Source organism: Mustela nivalis, assembly GCF_964662115.1.
Source record: "Mustela nivalis genome assembly, chromosome: 2".
NCBI classification, from domain to species: domain Eukaryota; kingdom Metazoa; phylum Chordata; class Mammalia; order Carnivora; family Mustelidae; genus Mustela; species Mustela nivalis.
In genome coordinates, this window is record NC_139021.1 from 178,583,434 (window position 1) to 178,605,973 (window position 22,540).

The following is a 22,540-nucleotide window of genomic DNA, read 5'->3' on the forward strand; positions in this document are numbered from 1 at the left end:
TCTTTGTAAATCCCAAAGGAAGAGGAGGTCCCTTTCTTCCGAGTCTCGTAGAGAGGGCTCCAAGTAATAAAATCCAAGCAGAATGAATCACCAGCAGTAATCAGGAAAAGGTCTGTCGCTTAGAAATGCCAGTTCCCTTTTGGTCCAGGCTGCTGTGAAGCTTAGTCTAAACTTAGTTTTCAAAGACTTTGAGTTTTCCACCCCAAGCACCTAGCACAGTTTCCCTTCCTGTGAAATTGTTTACGTGCCCTTTTCTTCTCCACTCTAACTCTCCTTATGCTGCGGTACACTACAAGCTAGCTGCCCCAAGACTCAAAGTGGGTAGTACAAAAATTTAAGTAATTTAAATACGTAGCTATCAGCACCAACAAAAATACCGCAGACATTTTCAGTAGTGCACATTTATTTGAAAGTACATAAACAATAATGTTACAGAGTATATAGGATAAAAGCACTATTTGAACTTGACTTGAAAAATAAACTCTACTGGGAAAGGAAGGACTGCGCGTGAAGATCCTTGTACCCACCCAAGTCAGAGAACCGGGGTTACGTCACAGAAGCACAGTGGCAGGAGTTCAGAGCTGGCATCCGAACTACAATCGTCACAGCACTGGAAGCTGGGGTGGGACCCAGCGGTGGGGGCTGTGAGATCAGTGACTGTGGCTTGATTACTGCCGGCGAAGAAAAGAGCAGCAGGTGCCTTTGGAGGTCTTGGGAAAAGACATACACAAAGCAAGGCATTAGAATTTCTCTTCTCGGCCCACTGGTCACAGTTATCAGGGGTATCTGCGAAGTTTAGGCCTCGGGCCAATCAAATCTTCAGAGCGGCCTGAAACTAGAGCTCGCTGTCCCTGTCCCTATCTAGTCCCTTCGTCTCCTAGGATGGCTAGAAATGTAAAATCGGGTCACTACAAACGAGGGAGAGCGAACTGCCAGCGAGAGTCCCCCCGCCGATCGCTGCAGGCCCATCAAGTGCACGGCGTGACCGGGAAGGCGCCACACCGCGCCGACCCCCGCGTGCGGGGATTCTCCTTCTAGCTCCCAGGCTGACCGGCCCGAGGATGGGAGCAGCACCACTTCTAACGACCCATCTCTCCCGGATCGCAGGTTCCTCTCCCCCGAAGTTAATGATCTTTTGTCTCATCTGCGCGCCCTGGGCAGGTGTCCCCCAGGATCTTCACGCAGCTCGGCCTCCCCATGGTCCCACAGGCCCACCTCACGTCCCCACGGCCAAGCACAGTGAATGAGAGAACACCGGGAGAGCTCCCCCAACCCAGCGAAGAGCAGATCGGCTCAGCCTGTCCTCTGAGGGACTCGGAGGCACAGACTCGTTCCCAGCCTCCGCCACAGGCTGCGGTGCCCGGCGCGGAGGGAGGCCCAGCCGTGGTGAGCGGGCCGGCCGTGGGGCCCCTCAGTGAGGGGAGTGAAGCCGAGCAGCACAGAGCCACCCAGCCGAGAACATTCTGTTCATGAGCTCACAGCCCTAAGCCAGAAGGGGAAAAAACCAACATTCTATACTCACCTGGCTTTACCTTTTCAAACCCACCTGCTGTCCCTGACCTCTCCCTGGCTGGGACCACAGGGCAAGCAATGACCTTGCTCAAGCCGGGAGCCCCAGGTATCCTATTCGAGGGGGGATTTGTCACTCTTACCCACATCACTCACTTCAAGTCCTTGGCTAGTTTGTAGTAAAGACAGATGACAACAGCCATCAGTACAAGCATGACAATCAGTAAGTCGCCACCCATGGCCATCATAATCTTAAGGTTGAGCCTGTCACGCACACCTGGGCAGAGAGGTGCAGGGAAGCAGTGAGTGTGGCCCCTTCCCTACCCGGCCACCTCGCGTCCTGGGTAGGCTTCCGTCAGCGGGGAAGCAGGAGCCCCAAACCACAGAGCTTCCACGTGTAAGTGTGTGTGACTGCTCCCGGGGAGGCCTGGGAGCCGAGGCTGGCCAGAGCAGGAGGAAGGGGTTTCTTAGTGGCTGGAAAGCAACCAATCTGGACTTGAAATGCCAAGTCCAGAGAGAAGGAAATCAGAGAAATTGGGAAGAATCTTTTTTCCTTTCCGCAGGTAGCAGCATGCGGCTACAAAACACAGGCCGGCCCTCGCATAGGTAGCTTTATTCACAAACACCAGGGCCTCGTGACATCCAGGCCCTGAGTCAGGAGCGACCCCTTGCTGTTCATCAAGTTTAAAGTATTTTCTGTGAATGACTAAGGAAATGTCTTTTTTCAAAATGTCCTGCTGTGCAATGCTGAGAATCTGCAAACCCACATTATAAGTGATACGGTTTAAGGGAAAACAATGTTTCATGCTCCCACTGACAACTGTCAGGCCCTATCATGATTTAAGGAGATTCTAGGAGCCCTTGACCTGCACTCTGTCTCTCCAGGAGATCCACAGGCCCTTTCGACATTTTCCCTCCTAATCCTCCCAGAAAAATTTGTCTTTAATCTAGTAAGCTGTTTAACGCTCTGAAATTAGGGGAACAGTGAGCCAGGAAGAAAGCATCAACAAGTTAACTGCTAAGCAGATTTCGAGTTAAACCGCCCAGATCTGGATGAAGGCTAACTACTAAAGTAAATTTTTTTAATTGAGGGAACAATTTTATGAAACCTGTAATTTGAGAAAGAAGGGTGGAATCATCCTTTCTAGAAGGAATTAAGATCCCAGGTTGAAGAACTCACTTTTGAAGCAGCCGCTGTCCAGCCCCATGTTCTATGTCACATGCATGTGACATCCGCTCTCGGACAGCAGCTCTTCCACGGGGTTCTGAGTTCCATCCTGTGTGTAGGTGGTCTTCAGCCCCCAGGAAACAGATATGCTGTGTTGAACCATTTCACTCTAAGTCTTTTCTCTGCTCAGGTCTTAATTCCCTCACATTGCTTCTCAGGATTTGACTGCTCCTCAAAAGCAGGTTTAAGATTTCAATGAAAAAAAGAAAAAGAGGGGCGCCTGGGTGGCTCGGGTTAAGCCGCTGCCTTTAGCTCAGGTCATGATCTTGGGGTCCTGGGATCCAGCCCCGCATCGGGCTCTCTGCTCAGTGGGAGACTGCTTCCCTTCCTCTCTCTCTGCCTGCCTCTCTGCCTACTTGTGATCTCTCTCTGTCAAATAAATAAATAAAATCTTAAAAAAAAAGAAAGAAAGAAAAAGAAATATGGAGAAGCTAAAGATCTCTTAACTTTAAAGTTTAGAGAAAACTGAATAGTCTTTATGCTTTAGCTCCCAAATGAAATAATGCAATGCCATTTACAAGGATTTGTTGATATCGGGAGATTTTCACACTTGATCGGGAAGATACCAGGGTTACAAAGATGAAAGTTGACCGGGACATCTGTTCGATGTGTGTATGATACAGACCCCAAGCCAGGCAATCTAGTAGCCCTGAATGAGGATGAGCAGACTCCAGGTGCAGGCGACATGGCTTAGACTTGTTTCTCCCTGGCTCTCTCCAAAGTACAACTGTAATCCCTGGGGGAAAAATACAAGAGTCAAATAAAGAAATACTCTGGAGGTTGGGAAGAGGAAAGCAAACAGTTTAGAGACCCGAAGCCTGGATGAGCAACACAGCTGCAGAAAAGAAAGAGCATCCCGGGCCAAATCTAGCAGCAGAAGGTGGCACCAGTGGGTTTACTGCTCCAGGATTTAATGCAAGTCCTGCCAACACCACCACACTAGCACAGCAACAATGGCAACACGTGTGGTGTGGGAGTCCCACTGACAGCAAAAAGCCAGGAAGAGTGATCTGCTTCCTTGCTGATGCCAAGATGTGTCTCTGCTGGGAAACAGTGAGGTGGCTAGGTGACAGCCCCAAGAGGACCTACCATAAGAAGCTTCTCTGTCCCTATGAGCCAGATTCCCTTCTCCCACTTAGATGTACCAGATGGCTCTAGCCAGAACAATCCCCTGCTCCTCCTGGCTGCACTGTCAGGGCCCCAAGAGCCCCAGTGGCACCACAGAAACTGACCAGATCAGAACAGCACTGCAAAGCCTCTGGACACTAAACTGTCATTAGAATCTCATCCCACAGTCATAGACTGGGACCTGCATGGTAAACCTAAGCAGTTGACTATCTGATACAAATCAAGATTTACATAGGAGTTAACTAAAATATCCAAGATTCAGTGGAAAATCACCCATTGGACCAAGAACCGGAGAAATAACATCTGAATGAGAAAAGACCATGAACTGATGCTAACAGCAAGATGAATCAAATGTTGGAATTACCCAAAAAAGGATTTAAAGCAGCCATCATTAAAAAAAAAAACAAAAAAAAAACTTCAACAACCAATAACTAATCTTCTTGCAACAATCAAAATATAGGTATCTCAACAAAGAAATGGATGTTATAACCAAAGAGCCAAATGGAAATTACAGAATGGGGTGAGGGAGAGGCTCACTGGATGGGCTCAATGGCAGATGGAGACGCCAGGACCAAATCAGTGAACCTGAGGACAGAGCAAGGGTATTCACCCAATTGGAACAAAAATCTAACATAACCTCAAGGACCTGTGGGACTATGACAAAATATCCAACATGTATGTTATCAGAGTCTCAGAAGGAGAGGAGAAACAGGATGGGGCGAGCTTCTGATGAAACAAGACAGACAGATTCAAGAAGTGGAGAAAACGCCAAACAGGATAAACCCGAGAAAATCCACAGCAAGGCACATTAAAATTAAACTCTGAAAACTAAAAACAAAGAAACAAACTCGAAAGCAGCCAGAGAGAAACAAGACACTACCCACCAGGGGGATGCAGGTTCAAACCACAGACCTCTTATCTGTAACACCAGCAGCCAGACAGAAGTAACACATGACGTGGCTTGACCGCTGAATGAAAAGAACTCCGAATTCTATATCCAGCACAACTATCCTTCAGGAATGGAGGGGGAGAGAGACATTCACAGATGAAGAAAAAGAATTTGTTCTAAATATCTCTAACCCTTAAAGAATGGTTAAAAGAAAAATAAAGGGAAAACAGCTGATCCAAGTGATGGGGATGGAGAGGAGGAATTTAGGGATCATAGTCAAAAAAGGCCTTTCTGAGGAGGGGACGTTTGAGCAGATGCCTGGAGAAAGGGAGAGATCAAAATGAGCAGGTGCATCCCAGGCAAAGCAAATATTGACAGAATCTTAAGACTGCAATGGGTTTGTTGTGCTCAAGGAACAAGAACAAGGCTGTTGGGGCTAGAGTGGGATGCGTGAAAGGGGTGGCAGCAGGACACCATTTGGAAAAATGAGCCAAGGATCCAATTTTGTGGGGATTTAAAGCCTTTAGTAAAAAGCCTAGATTTTCATCCTGCTGGTTGTAGGACATCTTTGCAGTGTATCACAGGGGTTTTAGGAAGGAACTCATGTAAGCTGGCTGCTGGGTGTGTGGTTTTAGACATAAAAAATGGTTCTCACTGTGAATGTGCACCCGAGTCGGCAGGTGGGCTTCAGGAAACGTGAGGCCTGGCCCCACCCTGAGTTTCTGACTCCATATGTCTGATTTGGGGCCCGAGAATCTGCATTTCGGTAAGTTTCAAGATGCTGCTGCTGCTGGTTCCTGAACTAGACTCGAGAACCACTGCACAATAGAATGATTGTGAGCCCTCCTGTACCTTAGGTAGGATAGAGAAGAGGGACTTTAAAAATTGCTGGAATAGTGGGGCGCCTGGGTGGCTCAGTGGGTTAAGCCGCTGCCTTCAGCTCAGGTCATGATCTCAGGGTCCTGGGATCAAGTCCCGCATCGGGCTCTCTGCTCAGCAGGGAGCCGGCTTCCTTCTCTCTCTCTGCCTGCCTCTCAGTGTACTTGTAATTTCTCTCTGTCAAATAAATAAATAAAATCTTAAAAAAAAAATTGCCGGAATAGTAATGATATTAAGAAACACGTGTGTCATTCCTGCCATTTCAGAAGACAGCACAGTAGAAAAACGGAGAGAAAAATTTAACATTTGCCATTTAACATCTGCTGTAAGTATCAGGAGTCATGCTCAGAGTATCATAAGCTTCACGCCATAGCATGAGGTAAGCTGTGATAGCCCCCATTTTACAGAAAACTGTAAAAGGCAGAATCACTCATCCAAAGTAATGCAGCAGGTGCGTGAACAAGGTGGAAGGAGTTCGGGTTTGTCCATCCTTGTGTGTTTTCCTCTAAGCCAACTTGGAAATACGTCTTCTAAGGGCATTTAGAGCGACAATGTCAAAACGGTAGAAAAATATGTGGAAGATGCCAAATTTGCTGTACCTTGAGACAGGGGAGCCACGGAAGGAAAGCTGCTTTACCTTTCAACAGCTTTGGCTTTCAAATGTCAGAGGGGATTGATTCTAAGTAGTTAGGTCCCACCCCACAATCCACACAGGCCTGGAAAACAGGAGCGGTGGGTTCCAGGCCTACCTCCCCGCCATGACTTGTTATAATCATTGGCAAGGCCATTCCGCTCCCTGAGCGTGTTTCAAGATAGTGGGTGCTGTGTGGTCTGACAAGGGTGGTGGTGGCGGCGGCTGTTGATCTTTGAGAGGTTTCAACTGAAACTGCCACATCACACTTTGTAAACTGAGACACTAACATAAGCAGTTGGCCCCTCTGCTGGGGCTCACCTCCAGCCACACGTGTGCTCTGTCTGCAGGCTGGATCTCAGTGGAAGATGTAAAAGTGAACACACGACCATGTTTGATGGAAACTCTACCAAGAGCTTTCTGCTGAGAGAAAGTCTGCAATAAAACCAACTATGTTCCGCTCGAGTCATTTCACAGTTGAGAAATTTGGATGCCAAGAAGCCAGAGGTGCTTTAGTCCTCCATTACTCCTCTGGAATCCCTGGTTCTCATTTAAACAGAAACTTCCAGAAGCATCTCCCATATACACAAGGTTACACAGATACGTGTCCTGGGTGTTTGAAATTGTGGATCTCTTTCTTCAGAGACATCCATTCTTTAAAGCAGAGGTTTTCTAACTCCCGTGTGTGAGAGTCACCCGGAGAGCTTGTGAAATCAGATTGCTGCTCCCCCTCCCACCCCAGCGACTCTGCTTCACTGGTTCTGGGATGGAGCCCATGACTTTGCCTTTCTCACTAGCTCCCGGTGAGGCAGATGGAAGGAGCTGATCAGAGGGCTGCATGCTGGGGCGCACTGTGGGACAGCCCAAAGCAGACTCTCCAAGTACGGCCTGTTTCAGAATAACCCCGAGATCCCTTGAAACCCCCATTCAGGGACCTCTCTGGTCTGGTTCAGAAGATCTGCGTTGGGGCTCGAGAACCTTCACCTTTGACAAGGTCCCCACATACCACTGACAAAGATTAGGAAGCAGACGATAAGAAATGCTGACCTAACTCATCAGGCAATCAGATGTTACCGTGGCTCTGCATTCCCAGCACCCAGATTCCACTACAACGCAAAGCAGAATGCTAAGAAATTCTGCAGATGGGTTCGTGAGCAAAGCTCTGCTCTGGTTTGCCGCCTGAGGCCTGGAGCCGATCGCGTCACTCTCCTCTTAAACCACGCCAGTCTTGGGAGTGGAGCCGTCAGTTTTCCAGAGCCAGACCCAGGCCCCCTTTTCAGGCCTTACCTCTGGCCACTACCTGACGTGCCTCCTGTGCTTTAGCTGACCTCCACTGTTTTACGTCCCCCAAAAGAGAGCCTTCGGTGTGGCCTTTCTCTTGTCCAGCTGCTTGCTTCCTGACCGGGGGAGAGAGGGACCAAACGTGGGTTCGTGTCGGCTACATCTGAGCTGACTTGGAAAGAGAGTGTAGGGTAGGGAGAGGTGAGAAGCACGGGAGGAGGACTCCTGTCTGCTGAAACCGACAGTCTGAGGAGCTGCGGGAAGAAAGGACAGGCTGGTGTAGCAGGTCACGTGGAGTGTGGATGAGGCTGGAAAGCGGGGCTGGGGCCAAGTGAGGAAGAGCCTCCAATGACAGTCTTGTGGCCACAGTATAAGAGGAGTCCTAGGGCAGCAGCATGCACTGCCCGGCACCCAGAGCGCTGACAACCCAGTGGTGCAAAGTAGGATGGAAACCTCAGCATGCCCCCGCGGGAAACAGGGAGATGTAATAACACCCAAAGTGCTAAAAATGTGGAAATTAAAATATATAACCTGGATCTTGATTCAATTTCTTGATCATCACACATCCCTTGCAGCTACTTCAAACTCTGGTGTTTACCCGTGAAGGTGCAGTGGCTAGCTCTTACTCCATACTAAGCTCTTACTTACTGGCTTATTACGTGTGCAGGAAACTTACAAGAAAAAAGACTTTGAACAGAGAGTTTTTAAGTACCGTAGTCTGCTGCTTCTGCTGAGTAAATTCAGGCAGTATTTTCTTAGGAAATAATAATAAAGCAATAAACAGATTTATGCACAGCAGTTTATAAATATAAGAAAATCAGTACCTCTAAATTTCTGATACATATAAAATGTTAAGTATACTAATGTTACAGAAATACCACATCTAATTTTTTTATCTGAAATAAACAACATAAAACGTAATTTGGTGACTGGAAATTAAAAGGTTACAACGCTGAAGTACTCTATCTAGGGTTCCCAAAAACAATCAATTAGAAAAAGAAAAAGAAACCAAATACTATATTTTTTTCACACCCCTATAACATAAGCCCTTTATATAAATTAAAATGGTAAACACATATACAATATAGACTCATGAATTAAATTAGAAATCCTTAAGTTTAAGCACTAAACAAAAATAAAAATAAATACAAGTAAAAAATAAAAGTAAACAATATTGCAAACAAAAATAACGGATGACCCTATCAGGTTAATCCTCATGCACAGCCCTGGACAGACAGTACCAAGTACATTAAAATGAACACTGAGGTCACTCGATGTACGTAAGATGATGCCCTCAAATGACATTAAATCACTGCCTTGAACTTTGGGGGGTTAGGCTTTACCATAAATACGTAATAAATATCTGTAGCACATCCTACAGGTTGAGCACTTATCTCTCTCCATTGGAAAGCCTTTCTCCAGAGTCACACTGTGTCAGGGCCGTCCTGGGGGGTGGGGAGGGGGGATTCTGCAGCAGGTCCATCAACACAGCCATCTTCCTGTCCACGTGCTCCTGGAGTTGACGTATTCGCTGATCCATGGAGTCCACAAGCTTCTTTTCCAGCAGTTCCATATTTTTAGTAAGAATCTTTTCCAAGTAGGAGCACACGGGTTGCTCTCCCGTTCTAAAAATAAATTAAAAAACCAGTGTAACAATTATCCCTGATATCCTAACAGAAACAAGCAAACCATACGAAATGAGCCCCCAAAGTACAATGCGGAAATCTGTCTCCGCAACGCTGCCGGCTGGGTACGAGGGGTTTCCGGTGCCAACATCCATCTACAAGGGGCAATGACAGCCCTAAGTGCCCAAAGCGGGCTGCATCTCCGATTCTTTCCACCTTTCAGCACACAAGTGAAACGAGGGCACGGCGGCGAGAGGGAGTGTCCCCCTCACAGAACATGTCTCTACAAGGGGTCTTGGATTTTGAGCCCCAAATCAAAACTGATCTGCCTCAATGTTTCTTAAGGTCTCCACGTATGTCTTCCAAGAACTTCCCCAAGCAAACCCACAATTTCAAGGTTTGTTTCTTGTCACCCGCACAACCTCACTAAGTACTGGAAGGTTCTCTTCTAACCTAATATGAAAACATGTAAAAACGAACGTAACTGGAATGGGCAGACAGAAATAACAAACTGAGAAGGGGAGCCTGGGTAGCTCAGTCTGTTAAGGGTCTGACCTCAGCTGGAGTCATGAGCTCAGGGTCCCTGCTCCAGGGAAGTGATAGGCTGGGGCGGAGGGTAGGAGGGAGGGGGAAGTCTGTCTCTCCCTCTGCCACCCCCATTCACACGGTCTCAAATGAATAAATAAATTCTTAAACAACAATAACAACAGTAAAAGCAGTCCAGTTTCTCAGGTTCACAACCAATGCACACCAGGGCAATGAACCTCAGGCCGTGGCCCACAACACCCTGGGGACCTGTGACTTGTTCAGCTTCCAAGTAGCAAGCACTCTTACATGACGACCAAGATGATGTCTGAACCCTTCACCCCCAGATCCTCAGGAACATTCGGTGACATTTCCCAGAGGCTACACGAGGTGTGATGTCACCGCTCGGTTGAGCAACAGAAGCTGTGATCGCGTGTTCTTCAGTGTCTTAAGACTGTCCAAGGCCAGTCAATTTAGGGTCTAAATAGTGTCTTCAGCATGAACTCCGTTTGTTCTCAGCACTTCTGCACCCTCATCGGCTAGTGAAGCCACATGCTGGAGGTCAACACAGATGAGACCGCGAGCAGACGCTAACATCGATTCTACATGTCACCTAACAGCATTCGGTGTTGTTCTTTAGAAAATACCTTCTTCATAAAAATTGTTACTAATATAATAATGGGTTTGTTATTTTTAAACAAATGAATCCTCTCATATACTCTACATAAAGCTTCTTCACAGTCCTCAGTTATTTTTGAGAATGCCGAGACCAAAAGTTTGAGAACCCCATTCTAGAATATATGAGCGGTTTTTCTAAAAACCATTATTTTTTTTTCAATTAACTCTAGCTTCACAGGAAGTTGTAAAGATACGAGAGTTCCCCAGTACCCTTCCCCAATGGTCCCAATGGTTACATCTCACCCAACTCTTGAGAATAGCAGAAAAGGGATGCTGCGGCAGTGTGCGCGGGCGCCGTCCTCCCACACGCACACACGTTCACGTGAACATCACAACTGAGATCACAACTATTTCTTCACCACAAACATCTCCCCATTGTCACAGCCACTCCCTAACGCCCTCCAGTCCTGACACCTACAGCCAGCAATATGGTCTCCATCTCTATAACTCCATTTTGGGAACGTTACACAAATGCAATCTTGGTGTGACCTCCTAAGATTCTCTTGTCCCTCAGCATAGAATGTCCTCAGGAGCCATCCAAGTTGCTGTGTGTGTCAACAGTCCATTCCTTTTTATTGATTAGCATCCTGTGATATGAATATACCCCAGTTTGTTTAACTGTTCATCTAGTTTTCTGTTGTTGTTTTTTTTAAAGATTTTATTTATTTATTTGACAGAGAAAGATCGCAAGTAGGCAGAGAGGCAGGCAGAGAGAGAGGAGGAACCAGGCTCCCTGCTGAGCAGAGAGCCCGATGCGGGACTCGATCCCGGGACGCGAGATCATGACCCGAGCGAAGGCAGCGGCTTAACCCACTGAGCCACCCAGGTGCCCTGTTCATCTAGTTTAAGACATTCTGGTTGCTTCCAGTTTTGGACCGTTACATGAAATAAAGTTGCATGAAGAACTGGGCATAGTTTCTACTGTCAACATAAGTCTTCATTTCTCTGGGATAAATGCCAAATACATTGCTGGCTCACACGGTAAATGTTTAATTTTCAAGAAACTGCCCAAGTATTTTTTACGGTGGCTGTAGTATTCTATACCTCTACCAGCAACGTAGAAGAGATCCAGTTTCTCCATATCTGCACCAGCATTTGGTATTGTTACCATTTTTTGTTTTTAATCTTCAAATAACTGTGCAATAGTATCTTGTTTTGATATTCATTTCCCTAGTAGCCACGAAGTCAATGATGATCATCTTTTCACTTGCTTATTTGATATGAGCACCCTTTGTAATGTCTCCATGTCCATTGCCCATGTTCTGATTGAATTTTTTTCTAACGTGAATTTTGGGAGCTACAGGAATGGATGCCATTTGTTAAATTTGTGACTTGCAAATTTTGCTCCCACTTTGTATCTGTATTTTTATCCTCTTAACAGGGTCTTTCACAAGGCAGAAGCTTTAAATTTTGATGGGATGCAATAGGTCAATGTTTCCATTATTGTGATTCTGGTGTCATCTAAGGGTCTTTTCCTAGTCTTAGGTCTCCAAATGTTCTCCTACATATTGTCAGAAAAGTTTTATAGCTTTATGCTTATTTATTTTTTTAAAGGATTTTATTTTTAAGTAATCTCTACATCCAACATGAGTATCAAACTCACAACCCCAAGATCAAGAGTTGCATGCTCTGCAAAAAATAAAAAAAAAACTAAAAAATATAAAAATTAAGTTTAAAAAATAAAAATAAAAATAATTTAAATAAAGAGTTGCACACTCTGCTGATTGAGCTAGCTAGGCGCCCCTATAACTTTATGTGTTACGTTTAAGTCCATGATCTATGTTGAGCTATAGATCCTAAAAATACTGAAAATAGCTACAGGCAGCAGTTACTGAAACAAATCTATTTTCCTCCAACTAATTCTATCTATGAAACCTAAACCAGATTTGTCTGAAATACTTACGCAACACCAACAACGCCTTCCCCGGCCTTAGTGATGCCTTCCTGCCACTTGGCGCTATGTCCCACGCGGAGATGGTTAACCTGACTACATAAATTCTGGAGAAAAGGCAGCAACTCAGAGTTAGGTATATTTGAGATGTCACTTGCTTTCTTCGGCAGGAAAGAAGAAACTGCATTTCTGAGGTCATTCTCCAGAAGGGAATGGTTTGGCGGCACGATGTTATAGTCTTTGAGGTGTGTAGTGTTTCCTCCATCCGGTGGCTGCGGACTTTTATCAACGCAAGTGTTTAAGTCTTCCGTCAGGGCTCCAGACGTCAGTCCGGTTCTGAAAGGGAAAGGCGTGGAGGGGGACTTGTCGGAGGCTCCCGAAGCAGCTGAGGACTGCAGGTCCGCCACTCGTCTGTAGCCACTATTTCCCAAAACCGCCTGAAGCTGCTCTCCCACGGGAACACAGTTCTAAGCAAGGGAAAGAAATACACGTTACTATCGGTAGTGGTGACGGCTAACTTTTGGGGTAACTACTGTGAGTCCGGCAAGGTGCCTTCTTTCTCTGATCCTCTGAACAGCCACATGAAGTAGGCTACAAGTACTACCTGATCTTAAGCTGAAGAGACCATAGCTGAGGTAAAACCAAGGCTAAAGGTAACCCGGCTATGGGAATGCAGCTGGTAAGTGGCAGAACTGGGACAGGAACCCAGACCACTGAACTCCAGAGTCAAGATGTTTTTTTTCTTTCTTTCTTTTTTTAAAAGACTTTTTTATTTATCTGACAGACAGAGATCACAAGTAGGCAGAGAGGCAGGCAGAGAGGAGGAAGCAGGCTTCCCGCTGAGCAGAGAGCTGGATACGGGGCTCAATCCCACGACCCTGGTATCATGACCCGAGCCAAAGGCAGAGGCTTAACCCACTGAGCCACCCAGGCGCCGCCAGAGTCAAGACTTTTAATGATTTCACTGCAATTTTCCCTAAAGGAAATATTAAATATTAGCATGCTTAGTAAAACTTAGTAAAACAAAATACTAAGTAAAACTTAGTAAAACTTAGCATTAACGTCTCCACTATAAAGGCCTCCTTGATTTATGGCGATAAAATACAGTACTCTCAACTGAGGCACAATAATTGATAATATACTTAGCATTAAATATCATCCATCAAGTTTCCCATATAACAAGCTAACCTAAGGAAATTTTTTATAACTAGCTTATCACAGAAGATACACCAGATAAATTACATACTAGAAGTCTGATGTTTTATTAGTACATTTGCAACATCTACAATGACTAAAATGAGCCTACTTTTGGCTCCGTCTGCTTTAATGATCTGTAGGATAACAGTTATGTTTTAATGGCCTCAACTGAACCGGCTATGCCGTATTAGTTCACGACAGCAGTCCGGCTCACTTCTGTAATGAAGTCACATGGCTTCCCACGCAGGGGCATGTTCTCGCCATGCTCCTTGCTGTACTCTTCAATTTCTCCACAACAGCAAAGCAAAGCAATTACTTCTGGCCCACTAAGCGGTTACATTACAAGGCTGTATTCTTATTCGCGAACACCAGCACATCCTTACTGCTGCTCAACACCTACTGAAAGAGACTGAGGCCAGTATTATACAAGTCAGCTGAAGAGTCTTGGTATATACATTGTCTAGAACTCGAAAAAATGATTTCTGGACCAAATAACCAAAATAACCAAAACTCATTCAGTCAGCAAACATTTATCAGAAATCTATTCTGTGTTTCCAGCATAGGAAATATGTGCATGAACAAGACAAATGAAAATCACTGATATGTGGAACCAATATAGGAGCAGGGAACAATGGAAAGAAGAAAGGAAGGAAGGAAGAGAAGTCGGAAGGCAGGCAGGCAGGCAGGCAGGCAATGCAGCACGTGGGTGGAGATGGTGGTAAATACTTTGGGGGAAAATAAAGGAGGCAAGGGGAATACTGAGAGCCAGGGAAGTTGGTGGGAGAGCAATGGGAGGGTCTCCATGAAACTTCTTTTGCTAAACTGTACTTTGGAGGAATACTCTTGGTAAAGAAATGTTATCTTCTACTGAATGCAAGTTTTGGATAACTCTTAAATTAGTCCTAGAAGATGGACTGCATATAGTTATATAATATATATAATTATAATTTTGTATATAATTATCCATATATTATATATATATTTTGTATATATAATTATATATAAAATTTTAAAATTCAACAACTCTCCTTGTGCAGAAAGGAGCCTTAATCGTGATGACAAAGCTAAACTATTTTTGGTAGTAGTAAACAATCCAAAAAAAAACTTAGTGACAGAAAATTGAAAATACTTTTTTAAACTGTATTTTATTTTTAGAGAGAGAGATACCATGAGTTGGGGGGTGGCAGAGGCAGAGAGAAAGAGAGAGAGAATCCCAAGCAGGCTCCATGCCAGGTACAGAACCCAACTCAGGGCTGGATCTCATAACCTGAGCCAAAATCAAGAGTTGGATGCTTAATAACAGATTGAGCCACTGAAGCACCCCAGAAACTGAAAATTCTGTATAAACAGCAGTGAAATCAATGTCAAAATTGTATATGATAATTAATTTGGCAGAAATTTTAATTAAAATCTAAGTGCAAATAAGGTATATGCTCTGTGAGGTTTTCTTTTCTAATATATCAAATTTTGACTAGAAGAAATTCACTGATTATAAAAAGTGGTCATATTTTACTCAGATGACAGCTCTTAAGGTAATTTCCTTTTCCTCCTAGTATTACATATGCTGGAATTTACAGGTGAGTCTATAGGGCAGTAAATAAACCAACTTTGGGTGCTGGTGGCTATTCTGTTTCCTTTTCTTCAATTCTTAATTTTCTTGTGCTGCCTGTCACATGTTGCCTTGCATGGTCCACCAAACCCTTTTAAAAGTAGGCAGGGGAATGGGGAGGAAATAAATTATACGTATTTATTGCTTAGGCTCCATGTTACATGTTATATAGAAAACACAGAGTAGCTTAAAAGAACATAAAATCATTCATGTTGGAATTACGTCCATATACCTATACATGAATATGTAAAGGACTATTATCTGTGTATACATATAATTTAATATATATGTACATTTACCCCCAGACTTGTGAAAAATTAAGTGTTTATTTCTGACTATCTTATCAGATATCTGAAAGGATTATCTAACTTTTACTATAAAAAATTTAAACAAGTATGGGGGCACCTGGGGGGTTCAGTGGGTTAAAGCCACTGCCTTCAGCTCAGGTCATGATCCCAGGGTCCTAGGATCGAGCCCCACATCGGGCTCTCTGCTCAGCAGGGAGCCTGCTTCCTCCTCTCTCCCTGCCTGCCTCTCTGCCTACCTGTGATCTCTGTCTGTCAAATAATTAAAATCTCTAAAAAAAAAAGTCTCTACCATTAAAAAAAAAAATTTAAACAAGTATCATCTTGAGAAAGCAAGAAAAAAGATATTTGTATTTCAAAGGTGAAAAAAGTAAGCCGTGTAAACCCTGCATAACTGAGTATGTTTTCTTTGAGAAAAATGGGGTGCGCCCTTTCATTCAGGTAACATTAAATGAAAACTATAGGCTAGGCACTTTGATATATAATTCCTATTCAATTTCCGTAAATTTTAAAGCAAAAACAAATCAGAGCCAGCAAATTTTACCTTCAAACTGAATGAAGTAAGAAAAAACTTTAACAAAACTTTCAAGAACACAAGCAACCCCAAAGCACGGGTGAAGCAGGGAAGGTAGAGGGCTTCTAACAAAGCTTCCCAGGTAGCTTCTCTCTCCTTCACGACAGGCGCGGCCCAAACGTAGGGGGGTTCTAGTGTATGCAGTTACACAGCTTGTACCAAAGGAACAGTTCTGGTCATGAGACAGCCCTACTTTATTTATTTACTTTTAAGATTTTATTTTTAAGTAATCTCTACATCCAACTTGGGGCTCGAACTTACAAACCCAAGATCGAGAGTCACACACTCTACCATCTGAGCCAGCCAGGTGCCCCAAAACACCCTGAGTTTATACTTAACAAACGGTTACACAGCTTACATGACATTTTCCAGGGAGGCAGTCCATAGATTCCTGCTTTTTATTAAAATGCTATCCTAGAACCAGGTAAGCCCTGTAAGAATCATCCCATAAACAGAGCCTTCCCACCTGGAAGAGGTCTTATGTTGGGATGTTTAAAAGAAGATTTAACTGAATCACCTTCCTTTTTCCCAGGTGTTCCCCCATATGTCCCCATATACAAGGATTTAGTGGGGGGAGGGGGCAGGTCACAACAAGTGCACTGGAGGGAAGGACCTGCATGTGTTTCTACATACTCAGAAAACTCTAGGATATGCACCAAGCTGGGGAACACAGTGAGAGCTGGGAGAGCACTTTTATGATTAACTTAATGCACTTCTGAATGGATTAAAATCTCTGGCAAAGAGAACATGTTATTTTTGGAATTACACCAAAAAACTTAAAGACATGGCAAAAAACAAAAACAAAAAACAAAAAACCTATCCATGTCATCATCTCTTTTTCCAAAGTGAAGTTTTTAGAACATAAAAATCGGTCCATGAACTGATTTAATTTATTAACCCTCTCTGACGTTTCCAAAGAGTTGCACACAAAAAAATAATTTCCTCTTGTTGTACATTTTCTATCTCCATGGGATCCTTCTCCTCAATCATTTGTTCTCAAAGTATACTATGCATACAACCTATCTGGAGACGTCTGTTTGATAAACGGATTCCTGGATCCCACCTTCTGGGTTTCAGGTCATTGGCGCCAGCCAGGAATCTGCTCTTTATAAACATTCCAAGGGATTCTGGTACAGGCGAGCTCCTTATCGCTACCATTCCTGAAACCAACCCATTTACCCTGGGTACCTCCACATTTCAACTACCCCCATTTACTCCCTACTCCCTCCCAATCTGGTTTCTGTCTCATAATCATTCTATCTGACCCTCTGAAGAACTCCAAGAAGCACTTAAACTTGACCATCCAGAAGGCACATACATCATATACTTATTTGGAGTCACAAACAAGAGAGACCAGCTCCCTGTCGGCAGGAAGCTTACATTTTAAAGAGATAAACAGACTGATACGTAAACAACAGCAAAGGAGTCAAGAAGGCTCTGACAAAAATATGATGCAGACTTGGTGGGAAAGGCTATTTTAAACTGGTGGTTGGGGAAGGTCTCTAAGGATGTAACATTTAAGCCGTTATCTTAATAAAAAAGAGAAGTCCAGGCTCGCCACGGTCTGGAAAAAGGGCTTCTCGAGAAAGAGAACAGTTAAGAGTGTAAAGGTCCCGAACACACCTGAGTATCTGAGGACTAACAACGCCAGCGTGCCTGAGTCCGCAAAGCCTAGAGATCTGGCCAGAGATGAGGTTAAGGAATCAAAGAAGGCCCAGATCTTAGACACCAGGGTAAGGAATCTTTGGGTTAATTCTAAGTGATGGGAAGCAGTCAGATGGCTTTACACAGGGAAGGATGGGTCTGATTCACTCTCCGAGATTATTCTGGTCACCCTGTGGGGAATGGATGCGGTGGAGAAGGAGGACCAGTGAGGGACTTCTGGAGGGTCAAGGTGCGGTGATGGTAGGAGAGAAAGAAAAGTATGGAACCGGTACTTTTTCGAAATCCTCCTTTCCAGGGTTCCCATGATCACCATCAACTCTCCCAATTTCCCTGTCTCGGCCCATTGCTTCGGTGACACCTCTACTAAATTACTATTGGTAAAATTCGCAAAAGGTACATCCGCTGCTTATTTAGACTATTCCTTTTAAATTTTCCCCTTAATCCTTTGATCTTAGCAGTATTATCATTTAGATTTTGAACACAAAGGAATTCATGGAAAAAGATGAAGCACTGCCAAAAAAAAAAAAAAAAAAAAAAAAAAAAGATGAAGCACTGCCAAATTACACAACTACTCATGTCAGCACCACACCCTGAAATCAGGTCTCCTGACGTAAGATTTTCCTTCGTGCTACTCGGTCACACCACCGGTCTTCTGCTGTTCTGTTCCTTTTCCTGCTCCCGATATCCTTACCAAACCTAGCTACTCCCCGAAGGACATTTCTTCCTTGCTCTGGCTCTCCCTCGACCACTTTCCCTGCCGTTATTGGGGTCCACCGCTCAAACCTCCCTTCATTCCTCCACACCTACGCCCACCTGTGCTTCCAAATGCTCGCACTCTACAATTCATGTCTACACCTTAATATTCCCAAATCGAACTTTTTCCCCAAGCAGTCTCCTCCCTTGGGTTCCATTTATATTGTTGGTATCATCATCTTCAAAACCGCAATATCCCTCTTTAATTCTATTTTCCTCCAGCAACCCAATATCAAGTAGGTTGCCCCGAGCCAATGGCACCATCGTTGTATCATCTCACAATCCAGGATGTCTAATTTTAGACCCTCCTTGACTCTCGTCTGGATGAGGGAAGGCACAAGGAACTGCTCCCCCTGGAGTCACACATCCTTCTGATTCATTGTTTCTTCTCATTCCTGTACACGCATAGCATAGCTCTGGGTTAGAGTTTCTCAAAATGTAAGCAAAACTACGTATGAACCTCAAAAGTAACATTCAAAGCCCTCTATGATCCAGCCCCAAACTAAACACCCATAGGAGTGAACTTCTATTCATTTCCTAGCTATATCCTGTTCCTTCTGGCCCTGAAGAGTTAAGCCATGCTATCTTCTCTCTCCCAAATTGCATCCCTCCAAATTTACTTGCCCAGTCCCACCCTTCTTCCTTAAAGGCCTAGATAAAATGAAACTATAAATATCCTTAAAGATCCTTAAACTAATTGATCTTTGAACTTTCTAAGGTGTTCAAAACATTGCCTTATTCACTGAGAAGGTGCTTAATACTGAGTGAGTAAATTCACAGAAAAGTATGAAGATCTGTAGTAAGGTATTTTGTAGAAGAGAAAGTCTGCAAAATGCTATTTTACGGGGCACCTGGGTGGCTCAGTGGGTTAAAGCCTCTGCCTTTGGCTCAGGTCATGATCCCAGGGTCTTGGGATCAAGCCCCGCATTGGGCTCTCTGCTTGGTGGGGAGCCTGCTTCCCCCCTCTCTCTGTCTGCCTCTCTGCCTACTTGTGATCTCTCTCTCTCTGTGTCAGATAAATAAATAAAATCTTTAAAAAAATAAAATAAAATAAAATAAATGCCATTTTACAAAAGCAAATAAAGGTAGCAGTCAAATCAACAGTAAAAGTTCGAAGAAAAACTTTCCAGTTGATACATGTCCTTAGAAAAAGCTGTCATTTTGAAATCGTTAATGGTACCTGGAGGGAAACCATGTCCACCTACCTGCTGCTGAAATTTAACCATATTCATCAACTGCTGAGCACCAGGTGACAACTTGGACCCCATGGCCTCCATGAGAGTTTGGACCCTCTGCAGGTCTATCCTTGATCCTAGAGCAGGAGAGCTTGTTGAAGAATTTGCTGAAACCCGCCTCAACTGTACCACAATTTTACTGATGAACACACGCGGCTTTTCACCAAAGGAGAGCAACTATTATAAAACAAAGAAGTTCCAGAAAAAAAATATTAAACAATAATCACTATTTAAGGTCACTTTTCTATACAAACTAGAAATAATAATGTATTTAGGAAAATTTATAGAAAATAGAAACTTTAAATACTCTTTCATTTTTATATTTTCCTGAAAATTGTAACAATCAGCACTTCTAATTTACCATGAGGCTCATAAGAACTGTTTATTTAAAAGAATGTAACTTCAAACTGAAAAAATACACAGAATACAAAAGGGACTAGAGTAAAATTTCATTCACTTACATTAATGAATAAAAATAAATGATACCAATCTGAGAAGCTGGCACAGCTAGCTATAATACTGAATATAAAAGGCTTTACAAAAGCACTTACAAAGCATTTACTGAAATACTAAAAAGATAAATCAGTCTTGCAGAATTTAGAATTAAAAGAGAAAGTTAATACGGTCTAACATAACCTTCTGGTTCACACACAAAAAAGACAAGGTCAGGGGTGATTTTCTGACTATCAAAGGATTATGTAAACTGGTAAAAGTCAAGCCTGGAACCTAGACGATGGCAGTGTCCTGCCCAGTGCTTTATGCTGCCTTATTTCACCCATGTTTCTGAACCAAAAGACATTCCTCTGTGATACGGACAACAAAGTAGCAAAGTGGAAAGGGACCAGGATTTAGAATCAGACAAGTCAATGGTGACTCAACTTAGAGCCTGTGTTTATCCCGGGAAAAGGCAAAAACACGAGTCAGGAATAAAAAAATTAAAAAAAAAAAAAAAATGAGGGAGGGTAAAAACAATGATTTTACATGGTTGTTATGAGGATTAGGTGTTAAAATTCCCAGGACCTACCACTGAGTAAATGCTCAAAAAGATGTGTCACTAATTATTAATTTTCATATACTATTGCCCCAGAACAAGCTTCGCTACATTCCCTCAGAACTTCCATTTACCACTTAAAAAAAACACTTACCTTCAGAGACACACATAAAACCATATGTAACATGACAACACAGGTCAAGAACCCATAATCTAAGAACTCTGTGTGTGGTACCAAAAAGGTGACTGTCTTCAACAATTAAGGAACTTCCACATTAAATTTATACACCTACCCTAATAATACCCTAATACCCTAATAATACCCTAATACCCTTTCTGCCTTTTTTTTTTTTTAAGATTTTATTTATTTGACGGAGATCACAAGTAGGCAGAGAGACAGGCAGAAAGAGAGGGGGAAGCAGGCTCCCGGCTGAGCAGAGGGCCCGATGCGGGGCTTGATTCCAAGACCCTGGGATCATGACCTGAGCCGAAGGCAGAGGCTTAACTCACTGAGCCACCCAGGCACCCCCTTTTCTGCTTTTCCATCCTCACTGCCCCACCACAGAATTAGGGACATACCTGACTCACTGACTCAACTTACAATCTATTTCATCACACCAGAATGTGAGCGGTATGAGGGCAGTCATTCCTTATATTACTGCTAATTCCTATCTGCCTAATTATAGTACCTAGCATCACTAGGCATTCAAATATTTGTGGGATGCATGAAATACTTTATTTAAATACATCTGGAAGCTATTAATATATACTATACAAAATAGTATCTTGGAATAATCAGTTCTGTAAATTTGCTACCAACAGGCTATGACATTACTTATTTTTTATTCTAAAGTCTTGTAATCTTATATAAACTAATGTGGAGATAAAAAGATAGCAAGAATTTATTTCCTTATAAAAAATTTTAAATTTAAAAACACCTTTATTGAGATATAATTAACATGCCAAACAATCAAATGGTTTAAAGTATACAATTCAGTAGATTTTAGTATATTCACAGAGTTGTGTAGCCATTACAGTTTTATTTTATTATTATTTTCTTAAATATTTTATTTATTTATTTGATAGGGAGAGATCACAAGCAGGCAGAGAGGCAGGCAGAAAGAGAGGGAAGAAGCAGGCTCCCTGCTGAGCAGAGAGCCCGACGCAGGGCTCGATCCCAGGACCCTGGGATCACGACCCGAGCTGAAGGCAGAGGCTTTAACCCACTGAGCCACCCAGGTGCCCCAACAGTTTTATTTTATTGTTCTTTTTTCTTTTTAGATTTTTTTTTTAATGTTCTAGTTAGTTAACATACAGTGCAACACTGGTTTCAGAAGCAGAATTCAGTGTTTCATCACTTAGACACAACACCCAGTGCACATCATAACAAGTGCCCTCCTTAATACCCATCACACATTTATTAGCCCATCTCCCACCCACATCCTTCCAACAACCCTGTTTGTTCTCAATCTTTAAAAGTCTCTTATGGTTTGTTTCTCTTTTTTTCTCCCCCATATATTCATCTGTTCTCTTTCTTGAATTCCACATGAGTAAAATCATATGATATTTGTCTTTCTCTAACTTATTTTGCTTAGCATAATACACTCTAGCTCCCTCCATGTTGAAACGCAAATGTCAAGATTTCATTCTTTTTTTTTTTTTTTAAAGATTTTATTTATTTATTTAACAGAGAGAGATCACAAGTAGGCAGAGAGGCAGGCAGAGAGAGAGGAGGAAGCAGGCTCCCTGCTGAGCAGAGAGCCAGATGCGGGGCTCGATCCCAGGACCCTGGGATCATGACCTGAGCCGAAGGCAGCGGCTTAACCCACTGAGCCACCCAGGCGCCCCAAGATTTCATTCTTTTTGATGGCTGAGTAATATTCCATTGTAGACATATACCACCTCTTTTAACCATTCATCAGCCAATGGACATTTGGTCTCTCTCCA

At 43.4% G+C, this 22,540-nt stretch overlaps 1 protein-coding gene across 5 annotated transcripts in view; it reads right to left on the reverse strand.

Annotated features, from left to right (window-relative positions):
* Positions 1 to 385: 385 nt before the first annotated feature.
* Positions 386 to 22,540, reverse strand: part of LOC309860500 (ATPase PAAT-like) — a 34,363-nt gene continuing 12,208 nt past the window's right edge. The window contains exons 5-10 of one of the 5 annotated variants that reach the window (XM_082722713.1): positions 19,573 to 19,779; positions 12,277 to 12,731; positions 7,552 to 9,170; positions 3,363 to 3,473; positions 1,666 to 1,786; positions 386 to 710 (exon numbers count right to left, since the gene is read on the reverse strand). In XM_082722713.1, coding sequence (XP_082578839.1) covers positions 8,936 to 9,170; positions 12,277 to 12,731; positions 19,573 to 19,779 — 897 coding nt within the window. In that variant the 3' untranslated portion in view covers positions 386 to 710; positions 1,666 to 1,786; positions 3,363 to 3,473; positions 7,552 to 8,935. Of the gene's footprint in view, positions 1,787 to 3,362; positions 3,474 to 7,551; positions 9,171 to 12,276; positions 12,732 to 19,572; positions 19,780 to 22,540 lie in introns of all 5 variants that reach the window. The other 4 variants (XM_082722712.1, XM_082722710.1, XM_082722714.1 and 1 more) reach the window with 4 other exon arrangements.